This window comes from Lepidochelys olivacea (assembly GCF_965140295.1).
Source record: "Lepidochelys olivacea isolate rLepOli2 genome assembly, chromosome: 7".
Classification (NCBI taxonomy): Eukaryota; Metazoa; Chordata; order Testudines; family Cheloniidae; genus Lepidochelys; species Lepidochelys olivacea.
Genome location: NC_140417.1, coordinates 11,632,306 through 11,652,208, shown reverse-complemented (window position 1 = coordinate 11,652,208; position 19,903 = coordinate 11,632,306). Strand labels below are relative to the sequence as shown.

The following is a 19,903-nucleotide window of genomic DNA, read 5'->3' as shown; positions in this document are numbered from 1 at the left end:
GCTGCAGTTGGAAGTTGTTCTGCTGTAACTACAATTAAAATAGGTATTTTTTTCAAAGATCTTTGATCCAGTCCTACTGCCTGTTCTCCACCTGATGTCAAACGTTATGATGTCTTACTTATCTCCCTAGTAATTATTTGTGAGAGTACAAAGAGTTAAGATTCAGGTGAGGAAACTGACCTTATGTTTTGTTGAAATAAGTTATGCAGCAAACTAGAAATGCAAAGCCTCTAGCGAACATTTTAACATAAAAAAATTAGCTATATTACTTGCGAGAAAACTGATCACAGAATGATTGATCCAGCTAGCACTAGTTGGACAGTTTTACTAGCTTTTATAACATTAAGTTGTGGAAAGTGGATCATGTAAAGTTTGCCTGCCTAACAATGATTTCAGGCCAGAGCTGTAAAATGAAATACTCGATATAACTTGGGGTTGGTATTAATTGATTGTTTAATTACCTTAATTGTACACAAATTATTTAAAAAATCAATTGTAGGCTTTACACAATAAACATCTGCAACATTTAATTTATAGTAAATAATAAAAGCAGGAACCTAATCAGCAGTTCCTCTTTAAACAGAAAATATTACATTGGACTTAATATTACAGCTGTACAAATTATTTTAAAAGTAATCTGCTCAGTTGGACGAGTTTAATTTGACCAGGCCAAACTTTACATGTTGTTCATTACTTTGAGCAATTGCAGTCAGTGCAACTGTTAGTGTAATGCAAATGTAATGCTTGCACATAACAAATGCTCCCATTCTCAACTGGCTGATCAAAAATCTGGAGTCATCACCTTTCCCAGTTTCTCCATGATGACCCTAAGATGACAGTGTAATCAGTATGTGCACAAGGTAACTCAAAAGGAGCAGGTCTATGCACTGACATTAACCTGCTCTTTATTGCTTTTTGCCATAGGCAATATGTTAACTACAAGCCAAACCCAGATATCATTGTCACGTGGAGTTGCACCTTACTCTATAAGTAAGGCTAAGATTTTGTCACGGATATTTTTAGTAAAAGTAATGGACAGATCATGGGCAATAAAGAAAAATTCACAGAAGCCCATGACCTGTCTGTGACTTTTACTAAAAATATCGATGACAAAATAAGGAGCTCCACTGCAGAGTCCCCACACTGCCAGCAGTGGCTAGGCATCTGCGGGGTCTGCTCGGAGCTCCGGGGGCCCCCACCACCTGTGGGGGCTTGGAACTCTGGGGGGGGTCCCACACCAGCCATGATGGCAGGGAGCTCCAAGGGTACCCCACCGCCTAGGAGCTCCGGGGTTACCCCAATGCCCATCCATAGCGGCCGAGCGCTCCGGAGCTGCCTGCGCCCCCTCCCCCCATCACCCAGGAGCTCCGGCCCACAGCGGCCAAGAGCTCTGGGGGTCCATGACTTCCGTGACCTCTGTGAAAAAATCATAGCCTTATCTATAAGTAATACATTTGCTTCAATGGGACTGTTTTGGAGTAAAGTAATAGCTGTTCAAGATAGAATTCTCACACACACACACACATTGACTGGAAGGGTTGTGAAGTAGGTTGGTCGTGGTCATTCCTCATGGAACGTTTGGCTGCTGAATCGCAAGAAGTCCCAAATTTTGTAGAAGAGCTTGTCAGTCAATATGAGAGATAAACCCATGAGAGATATGCCACTGCAGCAATTCAGAGGGTTCACAGAAAAGCTAATTTTGGTCTGAGCAGAGCTGTTAAATTACAGTATGATGCTCCCAACATTTCAGACTAGCTCTTTCAAAGGATTTAGGTGTAAAAATGTGAATGGTCAATTAGCAATAAAGTTCTTTCTGTAAGGTGAGTATTCATCAATCGAGGGGATCTAAAAAAATGAAGTGCATTGGGATGGAAGATTTTTAGAATAGACTCCATGCTCAGAAATTCTATTTTTAAAATTGGCTCTCACTGGGATAGGGAGTCCAGGAACTCTTTCAGTGCTCATCTAATCTCTCTACCCATCTTTACAGTGGTATCTTAGGGTATGCGTGCTCCGTAACCGGAGGTGCGACTGCAGCGCATGTAAACATACCCAAACTAGCTTTGGTATAGTTAGCTTGAACAGCAATAAGCGATGAAGTCACGGCAGCATGGGAAGCCATTCAAGAACACACCCATGGTCCTGGATGTGCTTGAATAGTCCATGCTGCCACAGCTCCACTGATATTGTTATTCAAGCTAGCTAGATCCCAGCTGGCTCAGGTATGTCTACAAATCCTCTGAGTGCAGTGTAGACACACCCTTTGTCTTTATTACAATGTTAGGGCACCATTACAATGTTTTATCTGAAAAGCTATTTACAAGATACTGATGCAAAATTGCTTATTCAGAGGTCTTGTCCCAATAGTTTTGTAATACAGTAATATGGTTAAATGATTTTGAAAGAAACTTGAAAAAATAGCCGGAAGAATCAATATCTTGTTCTGCGTGGACAAGCACTGAGGGATCTCTAATCTGTAAGAAGTAAACAGGGCGCCAGTTTGTGTCTTGCTCAAACGATTAACCTAGTGAAATCTTACAGCTGAAATAAAAAGTAGAATATGGGACCTGTTGCTACCTGGTGAATGAAAATAACTATAATTACAACATTTTCCACAGAGTCTTTAATGCAAACTGTAGCCCAAAATAGTAGAGAAAAACAGGAAGATATTCCCAGGCTGCAGTGAAGACCACTTTTGTACCAACAACATAAAGAGACAGAGAGTCATAGATTTTAAGGTCAGAAGGGACCATCATGATTGTCTAGTCTCACCTCCTGCACAACGCAGGCCACAGAATCTCACCCACCCACTCCTGTAATAAACCCCTAACCTATGTCTGAGCTATTGAAGCGTACTTTAAAGACTTCAAGGTGTAGAGAATCCTTCAGCAAGTGACCCGTGCCCCACGCTGCAGAGGAAGGTGAAAAACCCCCAGGGCCTCTGCCAATCTGCCCTGGAGGAAAATTCCTTCCCAACCCCAAATATGGCGATCAGCTAAACCCTGACCATGTGGGCAAGACTCACCAGCCAGACACCCAGGAAAGAATTCTCTGTAGTAACTCAGATCCCACTCCATCTAACATCCCATTGGGCATATTTACCACACATAATCAAAGATCAATTAATTGCCAAAATTACGCTATCCCATCATACCATCCCCTCCATAAACTTATCAAGCTTAGTCTTGAAGCCAGATATGTCTTTTGCCCGCACTGCTCCCCTAGGAAGGCTGTTCCAGAACTTCACTCCTCTGATGGTTACAAACTTTTGTCTAATTTCAAGTCTAAACTTCCTGATTGCCAGTTTATATCCGTTTGTTCTTGTATGCACATTGGTACTGAGCTTAAATAATTCCTCTCCCTCCCTGGAATTTATCCCTCTGATATACTTAGAGAGCAGTCATGTTTCCCCTCAGCCTTCTTTTGGTTAGGCTAAACAAGCCAAGCTCTTTGAGTCTCCTTTCGTAAGACAGGTTTTCCATTCCTCGGATCATCCTAGTAGCCCTTCTCTGTATCTGTTCCAGTTTGAATTCATCCATCTTAAAATGGGAGACCAGAACTGCACACAGTATTCCAGGTGAGGTCTCACCAGTGCCTTGTATAACGGCACTAACACCTCCTTATCTCTATTGGAAATACCTCACCTGATGCATCCCAAGACCGCATTAGCTTTTTTCACAGCCATATCACATTGGCGGCTCATAGCCACCTGTGATCAACCAGTACTCCAAAGTCCTTCTCCTCCTCTGTTACTTCCAACTGATGAGTTCCCAATTTATAACAAAAATTCTTGTTATTAATCCCTAAATGCATGACCTTGTACTTTTCACTATTAAATTTCATCCTATTACTATTACTCCAGTTTACAAGGTCACCCTTAGGGGGCAGGATTAAAAAGAGAGAGGAGAGTTGGAGAAAATCTATCGAGGACAGTTGTGAACAGAGTCCGTAAATTAGGGAGGGAGGGAGGCAGTGGAGTTGTCTGATGATGGGAATGGTGTGGCTGTGCTTCTTGTCCACATGAGTAGCATTCTATGCCACACCCTCTGGCCAACTGAGCTCAGGGTGCTCGGCTTCTTCGTTTGGAAACTGTCATGAACTCATATTTGTGTTATAGGCAGAGAGGCATGTGAAAGGTAAATGTCAACATTTACAAAATGCTTGTGTATGGTGAAAGGAAAGAGAAAGTCACACATACGGATGGTTATTTATGCAGCGCTGCTCATAGCACTTCATGTGTACACACAATGAACAACAAGGGCCCAGCTCCAAGCATTCAAAAGTTAAGACTCAGGCCCCCAAATATCTTGAGATTGGCTTAAAATAACAACTTTAATAATGGATAGAACTTTGCAGTTCCTTGTCTTTGTTTCCTGGTTTCTGGGTCTTTAGGCTACACTCGCTTCACATTGCCAAGCTTTTCTATGCAGCCATGAGGGGTAGAAACTTGCATTGTGTTTTTAAATGGATGCTGAGATTCTCATATAATTTCTTGCTTCCAGCAGCTTTAAGAAAACCACCAAATATTATGAGACCCACAATAAACTCACGAGAGTTGGCAACACTGTGAGTGGCAGTGGTTGATGTTTTCATTTATTGTGTGATCTGTCTCAGGCAGATCACACAGTGAATGAAGGCATCAACCACCACCACTCTTCTAGCATTTCAAAGTTAAAGTGAATGTAGAGTTCTGAAAGGTGCCAGATGGGAAGTAGAGGGAAAGGAAGTCCTCTCCACTAGAGAAATAAAACTAGTAAAACCTGGCCAGTGGCTTTGCAAACTTCTTCATACTGTTTGCCCCTTGATCCCCAAGGTTTGCCTACCATTTGGGAGCCAATTATGATGAGCTGTTGGTGCCTGTCTACTACAGATAAATAACTGGGAACATTTCACATGGATCACTGAATAGCCATCCAGTGAGTGCCCCTTTTGGCCACTGTCAGCTTAATCCAAATTGAAGCTGGTGACCTACCTTACTAGGTAGTCACATGTTCCCTATTACAGACACAGAACTGAGGCCAGACACTCAGTGAGGCTGACACACTAGGGTCAGATTTTTTTTTAAGAGTTTATCAGCCAATAGGCTATGCACTTTTGAAAATCTGGCTCCGAAGTGATGTGCCCAAGGACACACAAATAGTTTATAGCACAACCAGGAATTGAACCCACATCTGCTGAATTTCAGTACAGTGCCTTTACCAAAAGACCATCCTTCCTCCCTTGAGGGGAAAGGCTCCATAACCTGCATTATCTGTCCCCTTAATCCTCTAGCTCTTGTTTTACCTTTACTAATTATCATGTACATAGTGCTCTGAAGGTCCCAGGCAGTTAAGTAAGCCACATTGTTTAGACAAGTCCCTGACCCTAAGAGCCTATCACTTCTGTATTTCAGGGTTTTGCACAGCAACTCTCACCATGGTATCTAAGCTGCTGGACAATTTTTTAATTTTTTTTTTTAAAGATGAGGCATGAAGTTGGAGAGCAGACTTTTCACTTCTGACTGTTCATGGGCATTTTACATGAATAAGCAAACAAAGGGTGGAAGTATTATCTCCTGTTCTCTTCTAATGGTTTCCCATTCACTCTTTCCACAGGTAAATGGAAAAGATTTATCGAAAGCAACACATGACCAGGCAGTGGAAGCATTCAAAACAGCCAAAGAGCCCATCGTTGTACAGGTCCTGAGGAGAACCCCACGCGCTAAGATCTTCAGTCCTTCTCATGAGTCTCATCTGGTAGATATGGGCACCCAGACCGATATAACCTTTGAACACATCATGGCTCTAACCAGGATGGGATCCCCTCCTCCACCAGTCTCAGTACTAGATCCATACCTCTTACCTGAGGAGTAAGTAACAGTTTTTTGTAAAGCACTAGAAAACCACTGTGTTTCTTAACCTAAGAACCACATTAAGGACAAGATTTTTAACCCTTCACACACACGGATGAGCAGTTACTCACATGAGTAGTCCCACTGAGTTCACAATCAGGCCCTATAAATCATTTTTGTTTGTAGTTGTTTTAAAGGAAAAGGCTAATGTTGCTTGTAATTCCCCTCACTACCTCTTTGGGTTGCTTATGTTTTAACTTTATTTTTTATGGCTGCCATAAATTGCATACTGCTAAGAGCAGCTGCATTCTGTTCCGGTGTATTAATTACTTTATTATAACCCTGAAGCAATGTTACTCACATAAATTATATTTTAGGACTGAAATTACTTACCAGTGCTATCAAGGATGTTTTAGAATCAAAATGTAATTATTGTTAATGGTAGTTCGATGCTTTTGTACTTACAAATAAAAAACTATAATTACTTTCAGACACACATGCACCCCACCCCACACACATTGTTTGAAGGGGAAACAGTTCCCCATAGAATCCATGCTAATTGTCACCACTCAATCCACATTTGCCTCTGGTGAGGCATTGAAGATACAAAAGCTTCTAAAGATGTCAACTGTTGTGCATTATGGACCAAATTCTAGTTAGTTCATAGCATGCGGCTGTAACTTCCTTTAAATGAGTGCACGTATATTGTACAAAGCAGTGTTAATGTGCACCCTTTATTCTGGCTATACAGTGTAGGAGTCCGTGGAGAGATATGAACAGCAAACTTAGGGCTTGTCTACACTTAAAGCGTGGCAGCAGCACAGCTGCGTTGCTGTAGCAATTAGTGAAGGTGCTACCGACGCCAACGGAAGAGCTTCTCCTGTTGATATAAGTACTCCGCCTCCCAAAGAGGAGGTAGCTACGTCGACAGAAGCCCTCCTGTCTACATAGTGCTGTCTGCACCAGGGGTTAGGTCGGAATAACTACGGATTTTCCACACCCCCTGAGCGATGTAGTTTTACCAACATAAGTTCCTAGTATAAGACCAGGCAGGCTGTGAGCGTAAACATAAGAAAAAATCCCATTGTGCCCTCCCAGACTCCTTTCAGAGGGTTCCTGTAAAGGAGAAACCTAGAGCAGGAATGGACATCAATGCTGTACTGCTCCTTGTGGGTTTTGCGGCATGTGAGCATGCACAAACTGAGCCAGAAATTGGTTGCGTGTCCATAAGTGCATGGTGTTCCGAATGTTTCATTGTTGGGCATTTTTTTCTATTAACTATTTGAAAGGGGGGGTTCAATTAAGAAGTCACTGCCTTGCCTCCCTGTTCCCAGCCCACATTTTAGTGCTGCGTTGAGGGCTAGTTTTCAGGCTCTCTGACAGTCAACTGGCAGTGAAGTTTAGAGCATTCTGGAGGGGATGCTCTTCTTCTTCTTAGCTAAGTTACGTTACGTTCCATAGAAATATACCCGGGGGTTGATGGTAATGCCATTGCAGTCTCTGAGGAGACCTCTGCCTGAATTCCCAGCTGCTAGGCAAGCACTGTAATGCAACAACTACACCATAAACGTGGTAAAGAAGAGGAATTCATGAGAGAAGTCATTTAGGTTACAACATGCCTGCATAACAGCAGGCCCATCAGTAAGATTGATCCTAACTCTGCCACTCACACATGAGATATTGATTAGAACTCTGGACATCATCAGTGGCCTGGTTTTGAGCCGCAGCTGAACAACTGTGCATGCAAAACTCATATTCAGACGTAAAAGGGCTTGTTCCTGCAAAGAGGCACTTAAATACCCCACTAACCCAACTGTGCATGCAAATGAAGAGTTTTGCAGATGCAAATGGTTTTCATGCTTTTTTTTCCTGGGTACAAGAAGTGTAAAAATGATCCTTTATATTTAACGTCTCTTGCTGCCTGTTTCCATGTCCACTGAAATCAGTGTGACCCTTGAAGAACAACCCCGACATCAGCAAAATAGCAGATACTGCTTTTAAATGGCCTCTCACTTACATAGAAACGTGCATCTAGTTAACAAGGAATCAAATGGAGTTCACTTCAATCTTAGAAGTAAATAAAGGTGCTTCATATTCATTGGCGATCACCAAAGCATTATACTGCTGAAAATCCCCAAAGTGCGAATAGTGCAGCTGTCTGAGGGGAGCTGGAATTTAAAAACAACGTGCCAATAATGATTGGCAATTTAAAGAGGGTGGAGTGTGTTTAAATTGCTAACCATTAAACACACCCCATTGTGTTTCAATTGCCAATCACTAATAGCCTATTGTTTTAATCCTCAATAACTGAGGACCAAATAATGATTATAATAATACTTAGCAATTTGATAGCATTTTACATCTTCAAAGAAAAGTACAAATATTAACTAAGATGACAAAGGTAGTTTCACCTCTGCATACATGGGCTGCAATCCAACTCAGTTTATAAATAAAAACAAGCCTAGAAGTCTCATCATACTCCCTGAAGAACATTTGTCCATATCACAAAACAGCAGTAATCACACAGCTGAGAACAATTGGAAGTGTCTGCTTAGCAGAAACCAGGAGAAGAAACAGTAGGGGTGTTGCAAGCAAGAGCCAAACTGCATTTGCAAAACTGTGAGAGCCTCCGGTATTCTTGGCTGTATCCAGTTGATCTCTGCCTTTGTGCTAACCTTTCACACTCCAGCTATTCTTGTGCAAAGTTGTCAAAGTTCTGATCTCCATAATCTCATATATATTACATCTTTTCCTCAAACTGCATGCTTCTAATCCCTTTTCAGCTAGATTCACTCTGACCTCTTTGGCAAGTTACTTAAACCTCTTTGTGCCTCCATATCCCCATCTATATAACTGCACCCCTCAGAAATATTGCATATCTTAATATATCCAAAGCACTTGGACATTCTTTGATGAAAGGTGCTACTCAGATGTGAAGTATATGTGCGCTATAAGATCTTTTCTGAAAACCGTAGCACTTTTGCAGCCCCAGGTTTTCATTCAGAAATTCTGAAGAATCATCTTATGCATGTGACATTCTGCCAATCTATCAGCAGAGTGATAGTTTCATTTATCGTACAATTTCATCCTAGTTTTACCAGTCCATCATGCAGCCCCCTTCTCACCTCAGCAACTCCTTTTTGGTTTATGGGATTGGCTTTGCATTTGGGAGGGAAAGGTCACAAATTTTAAATTTACAATTATAAAACATTTTCGGGGTCTTTTACTTCCGTCTTTGTATTCATCATGTTTAAGGTGCACTGCAGGTTTTATATTCGTGTAGTTTTCATTTGGTGTATTTATTATTATAAACAGTGCACTCTACCCCATACTTGTTTGTCTGATTGTAAGTCTGTCATGTTAGTGATGACCTGCCATGAGACTGAGATGGATCAATATGCTAATTAGCACAGGGCATGATATCCTAAAACATACTTTGTTATTCCAGTCATTCATCGGTGCATGAATACTATGACCCAAATGACTACATGGGAAGCATTCATCAAGAAATGGACAGAGACGAGTTAGAATTAGAGGTATTTAATAACTATTCACAAAAATGTAAAATTCAAAACGTTTTATATATTGTCATGTGTCATGGTCTTCTTATTTAGCATTTAACTACAATTACACATGTATAATGTCAAAAGACATTTTTAACAATTATGCATAAGCATATTTCTCTCCAGTTACTCCATAGGTAGTAAACATTAAAGCTTATACAACTATGTCGTGTAATGATGAGCTAGATCCTCAGCTGGTGTAAACTGACATTGTTCCTTTGGAACTATACTGATGTACAGTACCTGAGGATCTGGCCATATGAAATTACATATTTATTACATGCAAAAAACAATATGATTTGGTAGGTGGAACATGTACCACAAATTCATAATAGATTATTTTTACACTTCAGCGTTTCAGTAGTATTACTTGTTTTCTAAATATCCATGGGATTGGAAACAAAGATTGCTAGTCTTAATCATGTAAAGCTATTTTAAAATTGTAAGAGGAGATCAAAGAAAATATCTCAAATTCCGAAGCTGTTTTTCCTCTCTCATAACTGAAAAGTTACAGCAGTAGATGTACAGAATCATAGACATTAAAAGCAGAACAGACATCTGAGCGCATCTAAATCCCTCTTCCTGCTAATGCAAAATTTCTGTTGTATCCAGTCAATTTTAAAATGTCTTAAAGCAATGGAACTTCCAACACTTCCATTGTGAAAATCTTGCATGTCCCAACCGAAAGCTTATTTTTCAATTTTCCCTTTATGAATTTCATTACATTACTACCAACTCTCCTGCCACTGAGAGTGTAATTTAAACATGTGGGGCATGATTCAGCAAGGTACCTAAGCATGTGTCTAACATTATGCTCATGAGTAGCTTCACTGAAGTTATTATTTTTACTTCTACATTTACACTGGTCATAAAGGTTCTAATATTTCTGTAGCCACTGACTAATGCATCTGTCTTTGTCACTGAAGTCTAAGCTGGTTAATATATGCTTAGTTGCCCATATGCTGATGTAACACAAAAGGTTACATTCAGTTTGTGTGCACCACTGATTTCTTACATCTCAGTCCTGCTAACACTTCACTTTCCAAAGAGATCAGTGCTCACTTAGCTCTGCGACTATTTAAATCAGTGCAAGTTTTACCATTGAATTCAATGGAAGCAGAGTTTGACAGCACTTTTTGAGAATCTCACCCCATGAGCATGAAGTTGCTCACCTACAAATTTACAAGATGACTAAATTCTACAGGTCTGGCTGTAATTGGTTTCCGTATAAAAATTCAAATAGAAATCAGACAAGAATCAAGGGATGAGTGATCTCAGCAGCAGCTGTCGACGTTTCTGTTTTTATGTCTCTTTGTACAGTATCTTTTATACAATATGGATTTCAATTTAAAGGGAAAATGTTGAGCACATTATCATTTTCTGCTACTGTCTTTTCAAAATAGTGTCTTAAGAAATCTAATATTGTGGATAAATCATATTGCTTCCATTAGAAGATCAACCAGTTGAGCTGAAAATTGTTTAAACATGTGCACTTCAGTAGCCAGTTGTTAACGTGGCTTAAATCCCAACATTAATAATTTTGACATTGATATAGTACTTGGTGGCAAAAGGTGATCAGCTCAGTAACACAAGCAGCTGAACATTAGAAACATCTCTGTGGCCTAATGGGATTTCTTAAAAACCACTAAAGATTCTTGTTCAAATCTTGGAGACTAAGATCAATGGAAGAGTCAAAGTACTATAACAAAGACTTGACTAGCTAGTTGCTTTTTTGTTTGCCTATTGATAGATGTGCTTTAACAGACCACAAAGGCACTTGTTTCATTGCCTGTAGTGGGAATGTCTAAAGCAAGAAAACCATCTAGTCACCCTTGTGGGCTTTTATGTCTATAAAATGTGCTCTGAATTTCAATCACATTTGAAATAAACTTGTCTAAACTTTTATGAGCTATAACTGTCTAGTTATTAACTTGTAACAAGTAAACAAGGTCAAACCAGTGAAACACACAGGTTGCAACATTCTTCTGTAAATGTCCATAGGGTATAGTTTATGCTGGAATCATTAAAAAAAGACACCAAAATTGTGTACCCAAAATTGATTCATGATTCAAATTTAACTATTATGTGTTCAATTCGGTAAATGTAAATAAACAAAATGATTTCTTTAACAGTTCTTACACAAGGATCTGACTGAAAAAATATGGAATTAATATTTCATTTTAAGTTAGCAAATACATTCAACTTTGCAAAGAGACCCAGACAGAATTAATTTCAGGTTCAAAGAGAAGCAATATATCACTGCAGGATTTCCCTGGGATGTCATGGATTAAATGTTTATTCAGCCAAGTCAGCCCAGCTGCCAGACAGCCACTATAGAAGTTTCCCTCAGTATGTTAATTCCTTTGGACTATAAAGGAGAAAATTCTGAACTGAGGGTATGTGCACTTGTTCTCTCAATGTTTACTATGTTATTTCCCTTTCCAACTTTTCTGTTTGTCCAAGCAGGATGTGTGTCTTATTCTCAAGTATAGGGATTGAGAAGAATTCTTCCAAGTTACATTTCAGTTTGAGACAAAGCATATCATGTGAGGGAAGGGGGAACACAACAGAAGCCCTTTGACTCTTCCAAGTTCTTCCAGTCGAGCCTATTATGCACAATTCATGCTAGGCAAGAACCACTCTGGCAGGATGTTCCACAGCATGAAGAGGCATGTGTCTCTGATACCCATCCTCTCACAAAGCTCTATCCTGGTGTACCCCCTCCCCCAATATCTTAACATTGGTGATAGATACTTTGATGACTGAAATCCACTCTTCAAAGCCTGAAATGGGTCTTTAGTTGCACGCAGCAATCTGACCCCCCCGTAGAATCATAGAATATCAGGGTTGGAAGGGACCTCAGGAGGTCATCTAGTCCAACCCTCTGCTCAGACCAATCCCCTGTTTTTGCCCCTAATCCCTAAATGGCCTCCTCAAGGATTGAACTCACAACCCTGCGTTTAGCAGGCCAATGCTCAAACCATTGAGGTATCCCTCCATTAGTGTCCATTTTTGTTGCCCTTCGCTGGACTCTCTCCAATTTCTCCACATCCTTCTTGTAGTGTGGGGCCCAAAACTGGACACCGTATTCCAGATGAGGCCTCACCAATGTCAAATAGAGGGGAATGATCACGTCCCTCGATCTGCTGGCAATGCCCCTACTTATACACCCCAAAATGCCACTGGCCTTCTTGGCAACAAGGGCACACTGTTGACTCATATCCAGCTTCTCATCCACTGTAACACCTAGGTCCTTCTCTGCAGAACTGCTGCCTAGCCATTTGGTCCCTAGTCTGTAGTGGTGAATTGGATTCTTCCGTCCTAAGTGCAGGACTCTGCACTTGTCCTTGTTGAACCTCATCAGATTTCTTTTGGCCCAATCCTCCAATTTGTCTAGGTCCCTCTGTATCCTATCCGTACCCTCCAGCGTATCTACCACTCCTCCCAGTTTAGTATCATCCACAAACTTGCTGAGGATGCAATCCACACCATCCTCCAGATCATTAATGAAGATATTGAACAAAACCGGCCCCAGGACCGACCTTTGGGGCACTCCACTAGATACCAGCTGCCAACGAGATATGGAGCCATTGATCACTATCCGTTGGGCCCGACAATCTAGCCAACTTTCTACCCACCTTGTAGTGCATCCATCCAGCCCATACTTCTTTAACTTGCTGACAAGACTACTGTGGGAGACGGTGTCAAAAGCTTTGCTAAAGTCGAGGAATAACACGTCCACTGCTTTCCCTTCATCCACAGAACCAGTTATCTCGTCATAGAAGGCAATTAGATTAGTCAGGCATGACTTTCCCTTGGTGAATCCATGCTGACTGTTCCTGATCACTTTCCTCTCGTCTAAGTGCTTCAGAATTGATTCTTTGAGGACATGCTCCATGATTTTTCTGGGGACTGAGGTGAGGCTGACTGGCTTTTAGTTCCCAGGATCCTCCTTCTTCCCTTTTTTAAAGATTGGCACTACATTAGTCTTTTTCCAGTCTTCCAGGACTTCCCCCGATCGCCATGAGTTTTCAAAGATAATGGCCCATGGCTCTGCAATCACATCCGCCAATTTCTTTAGCACAGAGGGCTGGCCACCTCCTCCCCATGCTGTGCTGCCCAGTGCAGTAGTCTGGGAGCTGACCTTGTTCGTGAAGACAGAAGCAAAAAAAGCACATCCTCTGTCACTAGGTTGCCTCCTTCATTCAGTTACCCCTAAAAGGCCCTCTTGGCACCCAGGCGGAAAGAAGCAGCAGAATACTAAATGTACTTTACCCTTAGAAATACAATGCTTGAAACATCTTTTCCTTTGCCACTCCTAGAGAAAAGAAACAGGGAAAGAAGATCAGCTTCCTTGTTGAGGTACAAATGGGAAATCATCTTCAGCACAAAGCAGGGGAACCATTCTAAGCACCATGCTCTAATATAGGGACCAGTTTCTGTGCTGTTAGCTCAAGAGACAGCCAACAAAAGTTTTTTCCTCCCGCTGAATAAAGAAACAACTACAACATGGTGGTCAGTAAGCTCCTTACTATATGTAGGCATACTGACATCACAAAGGCTTTGACATCTCCCCATCTCCACGTTTTATCCACTGTGGAGACTGGCAGAAAAGGAGAAGGTCTGTTGGTTTGGTATCTGAAGGCTCAGCATACAAAAAGCTTCATTTTAAAAAAACGTATTTATTTCAAGCTTTGGCTAGACATCCAAATTGAATCTCTGAACCTTTCAGTCATCACTAGCCATTTGTTTCAAATGTTTAATGCTCATTTTTGCCTTTTTAAGCAAAGGTCTGGGTTTTTTATAAATGTGCAAACTGGCCATAATTTCAGATCATCTGTAAAACAATTCAATAATCTGTTGCGAATGAATGTCCTTTTGGGTATAGAGGTTAATTTACGGTTACCACTAATTCTGAATCTATTATTACAAGTGTGTGGAGGCATAATAATATCATAGTACATGATCATTCTTGTTGCCTTGCTATAAATGTCATACAGGCAACACACTTTTTGAGCTCCCCTTGGCTCTAAGCCAGCCATTCTTTTAAGCAGTTTTCATATTGAGTATGGAGAGTATTCTAACATTTCCATCAAACATATGTACAAACTCCACTTTTACTTGATGTATGCAAGCAAAGGATCCAGGTCATTTTGCTTATGTCTATAAAGGTTATATTACAGCAATACATATAGAATGTAATTCTGATTTGTATCGTCTGAACACTGCTCCTGACATTACAGCATCTAGTGGAAACCGCCATTGTCCAGTTTCTAATGTCTGTGGATCTGTTCCAGGTGTCGTACACATACATTGGGCTCCTCTTCCCAATGTAGGTGGCTGATGTGTTTCATAATGTAGTTATGATCTTCTACAGGGGTCATCCCCACAACATCTGAGCATCTATCCAGCCCAAAATATTCCTCCATCCCAGTTCTATTATAAAACACCAAACTAAGCTAAAAGAATGTCCACATGGCAGGGACTTTGGGAGCAGTCCAGCAATCACTACACATGAAACTAGTCATCTGCAACAGGATTAGAGCTTGCAGGATTGAGCCCTTTGCCTTGCCTGTCTTGCAGTACAGGAACTTCGAAGTGATAGGCAGGAGATGTAGAAGGTCAAAGGAGTCAAGTTTTAATTCACTGTTTCAAAAAAATTTACATGCCAGTATTAATTCCTAGACTTTTACATTCTCAGTACAAATGGACAAACTATCATTGGGCTTTGCAGATTGTGATTTTTTTTCATGTAACAGAACCTATGCTTTAAAAAAAATTGACTCTGAATATGGAAAATAGCCTTTGCTTTAAAGAATTTGGATTTGTATACTTGTACCTATAAAACCTTTCAAAGCTTTATGATTACATTAAAACTTTATTGAGGAAAAGGCACATAGAAAAGAGCTGTTCCTATTTTTAAGTACACAAAATTATCACATTTAGAGTAACATGAAATCCCAGTTCTTCTTCTTCCCAGGGCTAGAGGGATTACCCAAGGGTAAGTCTACCAATTAATTATCTGTAAAAAAAAAAAAAATCAGGTATTAAACACCTGCTCTGAGTCTCTTTTTGCAGGATTTTTCTTTCAAAAGGCCACCTGTCTAAAGATTGGTTTCCTTATATATATTTTAAAATTCCCTGAGGTGATTTATCCCCTTCCAAATATGTCACATCAGACTCTCTCTCATGCTTATGTATTAAAATGCACAATTATTTAAAATGCATTGAAACAAATGAGTATCAATATTAAATATAAGCTATAAGCAAGAATGGACAAATACCTTGTCCACCTCCCAAAAAAAATAGTAAAGTATTAATCATCAAGTAGGATTCATCTAACGAGGCTGACATGTTTCACACTTTGCTGTATTCTTTCATTGCAGATAGAAGACAAGATGATCCTGTACAGCAGCTAAATATGATCTCTTATTCTTTTCTTCAAGACACATTCTCAGATGCATAGAGTGCATAAAGCCCTCTTAAAGACATGACGCCCCTTTGTTAAGATACACAGAAAAATGCAGAAGAACTGTGCTAAACCTAATTTAGGGGCATAATGCCTGATTCTCCCCCATAAAATCCAGAATAAACCCACTGATATCAAAAGAGTTACTCTGGATTTACACCAGCATAACTGAGATTAGAATTAGCCCCACTTTATCTAATCATTCCTATTGAACAGTTTCAGTCTCCTCTCTAAAAATGGCAAAGTTTTAGAAATATGGAAAAATTCTGCAATTAGAGCGAGGTGTTCAACCTTTTTGTAACATAAGAGGGGAGGGGGGAAGCTGTAGTTCACCATGGATACTATTGATTGAAACCATTTAAATATCATCTGAAATGTCATTGACATTTACTGCTATGTTTTTTGTTTTTTTTTAAATTACACATGTTGACAAGTAAATAACAAGAGACTGCTCATCTTGGCAGCTGTCATCAAGACAAGCCAATAAATTATTCATATCAGCTTGTTTCATTGTCTTTCCCCTTATGAATGGCACCACAGGTTGAAATTGAGAGATGTTCAGAAATAATTAATTATGTTATCAAGACTTTTACATTAGAATGGACAAGAAGCTGCAAAAGTTGCTAAGATAGGTTTTCTTCACGTCTTGTCGTGAGAAAGTTCAGGGATGCATACATGCCCTCGTTCTGGTCCCATGCTTTTGCCCAGTTTTTCGGCTCTCTCTAATCCCATTTCCAACAGCAGGTCTCCATCACAGCATCTTTATTTTGCATCCAGCGTAAAGCAGGCTGCAAAGAACATATGGCCCCTTCCAAGGCTGCACTCCATTAATCAGCTGTCAGAGCCCTCTAAAAACAGTTTGCTACCCTTACCATTGCTTACCTATCTGTGGGGGGTGGAAAGGACATCATTCCTCATGTCACTTGTGGAAGCCTTCTCAGGAGTGATGCAGCAGAATCACAAATTCGCCACGACTAGGACATGATTCCAGGCAAGGTCCTATGTCTGAGAACTGTGAGTGCTTGAAATTTTCTGTGATTCTCAGCACAGCACTCTTGAGATGGTGAGGCAGTGGGAGGAGGCAGCTATGCAGACTGTGCCAGCTGGAGATTCCTCTGGACTATGGAAAAAACTCAGCTGGGCAATATTAACTGGCTTTACCAACCTTTGTACTGATGGACCAGTGCAAAGGGCACATGAACATGGGGAGAATCTAACAGAGGATGTTTTTTCACAACAATGTTAGAATCTTAATATATTTTTAAATGAAAACTTACATTCCTCCAAGACTAACTGTGCACCAGAGAATGCTGGAATGGTACAGAGTGGCCTGTCTGCTTAATCTACATTCTGGCAAAGCTAAAAATATATTTCTACAGCCACTGTCACACCCATTGCTGAAAATACATTGATCTTGCAACCACCGGCTTCTTTCTTTTCTTTTAGCAACTTATTAAGTCATTCGTCTCTGAAAGTTACAAAACTATGAAGATGAATGTAACGCAGCATGCTGTACTCTTCCAAATAAATCAGAAAATATTGTCAAATGTTGCACTATTCACAGGAAAATATATGCAACCTATGAAAAATATTGAAATAATACCTTCTAAAATATTTTAGCATTGGAAGTCTTGACACCATGAGAAATATAGGTAATTTTTCTTCTTTGAGATCAATAAAAGGTCCGTTTTCAAAATGACTTTATATTGATTGAAGGGTCAAAAATGGCCTAGGTATTGATTGTCTGCACATAATCCACTTTTCACTCAGTAAGTTAACATGGTCTTCACAGTAAAATTAAAAGAGATCCAGTATATCATTCAAGCAAAATATTTCCATTGAATTTGAAAAATTGCTTTCATCACTCACTGATGTCTTATTCAGAACATCCTTTTCTTTGCCTAGGAAGTAGACTTGCATAGAGTGAACAGCCAGGACAAGCTCGGCCTTACTGTGTGTTATCGAACTGATGATGAGGATGACATTGGTATTTATGTTAGTGAGGTAAGATTGAGCTGCTTTACATATGGTACAATTTGTCTTTGTAAAACAAAGGCTAAGAAAAATATTATCCCTGCTCCTATTCTGTCATATCTGGTGATGTTCCAAAAACATTTGGGAGTGGAATAATTGGAAGATAATTGCTTATTTTCCTTTCCACCAAGTAATGGGTAAAATTCTGTGTCCATTGAAGTCAATGGCAAAATTCCCATTAACTTTAGTGGGGGCAAGATTTCACCCAATATTTCAGTTTAGTGCATGTCCAAAGACAAGATTGTACCTTAAAATAGAAAACAATTTCCCTGCAGCGTTTCTCATCTATGTTTCTTCTTTTGTGCTCTCTTCTCTAACAATAACAAATATTTGTATTTCTACGAGTTAAGGCCCACACATTTGTTCTAGATCCACCACCCACAGAACTTCCACTCATCTTGCTGAGCTCTAAAACCAGGTATGCCATCATTAGACAATCTGGCACCAATTCCCTTTCACCCAACACCCCGTTGTGCTGATGAGGCTCCCACCTAATCTGATCCCTCCCCTCGGCCCCCACCCAGCTCAACTACCCCCACCCATCCATGCGGTCAGAGGGCTACGGGAGCTTATGGCCTCCATATGAGCTGCACCAACCCAAACCTTTTTTATATGCTATATTCCAGGTTAATAACCTGGAGTGCTGTACGTGTGTGGACAGATTATATAATTCTACTATAAAAGGTGCCACCAATGACTGGCCTGTTGTTCTCTCCAATGGAACAACACTGTTCAGAGAAGCACTAACCATTGCAAAATCCCACACACAGTCATATGGGATGGCTGAAAAATTGGGAGGAGTCATCAGTATATACATAAAAAGCCTGGTTCAGGTGTCACTAATGTTGTAACTCCCACAAAAATCTGTTCTCAGCTTCCCAAGTGAAGTTCATGTTTTTTTATTTTTTTTTGTCGAAAAATTACTTTTTTTCTCAAAAGGGACATTTTCACAGAAACTGTTTGATTTTGATGAAATTTTTCATATTTTAATTGAAAACCCAAAATCTTTTGAAGAAAAAGTGTTGAGCAAAGTAAAACCAGTTTTATTTTCTTATAAATTGTTCTCAGTAACAAAACATGTCCAAGCAAATTCTAGTTGTGCCCCTAATTTGAGAACCCCAGCCTAATCCTGTAACATAATCCGGAGACTATGTCAAAGGGCAAAGCGCCTTTCTACCACCTTGAGAGTTAGGGCTTGTCTACACTTACATTTTATAGCCCTCTAACTTGCTGGCTCCGGGGGTGAAAAATCACCCCCACCCCCCCGAGTGCAGTAAGTTTGAGGGCTTTAAAGCGCTAGTGTGGACAGGGTCGGAGCGCTTGGAGCCCCGCTTCCAGCACTAGGAGCTATTCCCCTCGTGGAGGTGGATGACCAGGAGCGCTGGGAGAGCTCTCTCCCAGCGCTCGCGCGTGACCACACTCACCACTTCAAAGCACTGCCATGGGAGCGCTTCGAAGTTTCTAGTGTAGACGCAGCCTTACTCCGGAACTATCGCATAAGAACATAAGAACGGCCACACTGGGTCAGACAATGGTCCATGTAGCCCAGTATCCTGTCCCCCAACAGAGGCCAATGGCAGGTGCTTCAGAGGGAATGAACAGAACAGGGTAGTTATATCCCCTGTCATCCATTCCCAGCTTCTGGCACTCAAAAAGCTGGGGGCACCCGAAATGTGGGGTTGCATCCCTGACCATCTTGGACCTAGCCTCCATGAATTTATATAGTTCTTTTTTGAACCCCATTAGAGTTTTGGCTTTCACAACATCCCCTGGCAATGAGTTCCACAGGTTGACTGTGCATTGTGTGAAGTGCTTCCTTTGTTTGTTTTAAACCTGCTGCCTATTAATTTCATTTGGTGACCCCCAGCTCTTGTGTTATTTGAAGGAGTAAATATCACTTCATCAGTTTCTCCACACCAGTCATGATTTTGTAGACCTCTATCATATTCCCCCTCAGTTGCCTCTTTTCCAAGCTGAAAAGTCCCAGTCTTTCTAATGAAAAACCTG

General features: G+C 40.5%; 1 protein-coding gene across 2 annotated transcripts in view; it reads left to right on the top strand.

The window, feature by feature from the left end:
- The window catches only part of PDZRN3 (PDZ domain containing ring finger 3), a 200,622-nt gene that overhangs the window by 172,759 nt on the left and 7,960 nt on the right, over positions 1-19,903 (top strand). For both annotated transcript variants that reach the window (XM_084633681.1, XM_084633682.1), the window contains 3 exons: positions 5,595-5,848; positions 9,279-9,366; positions 17,768-17,866. In XM_084633681.1, coding sequence (XP_084489807.1) covers positions 5,595-5,848; positions 9,279-9,366; positions 17,768-17,866 — 441 coding nt within the window. The remainder of the gene's footprint in view (positions 1-5,594; positions 5,849-9,278; positions 9,367-17,767; positions 17,867-19,903) is intronic.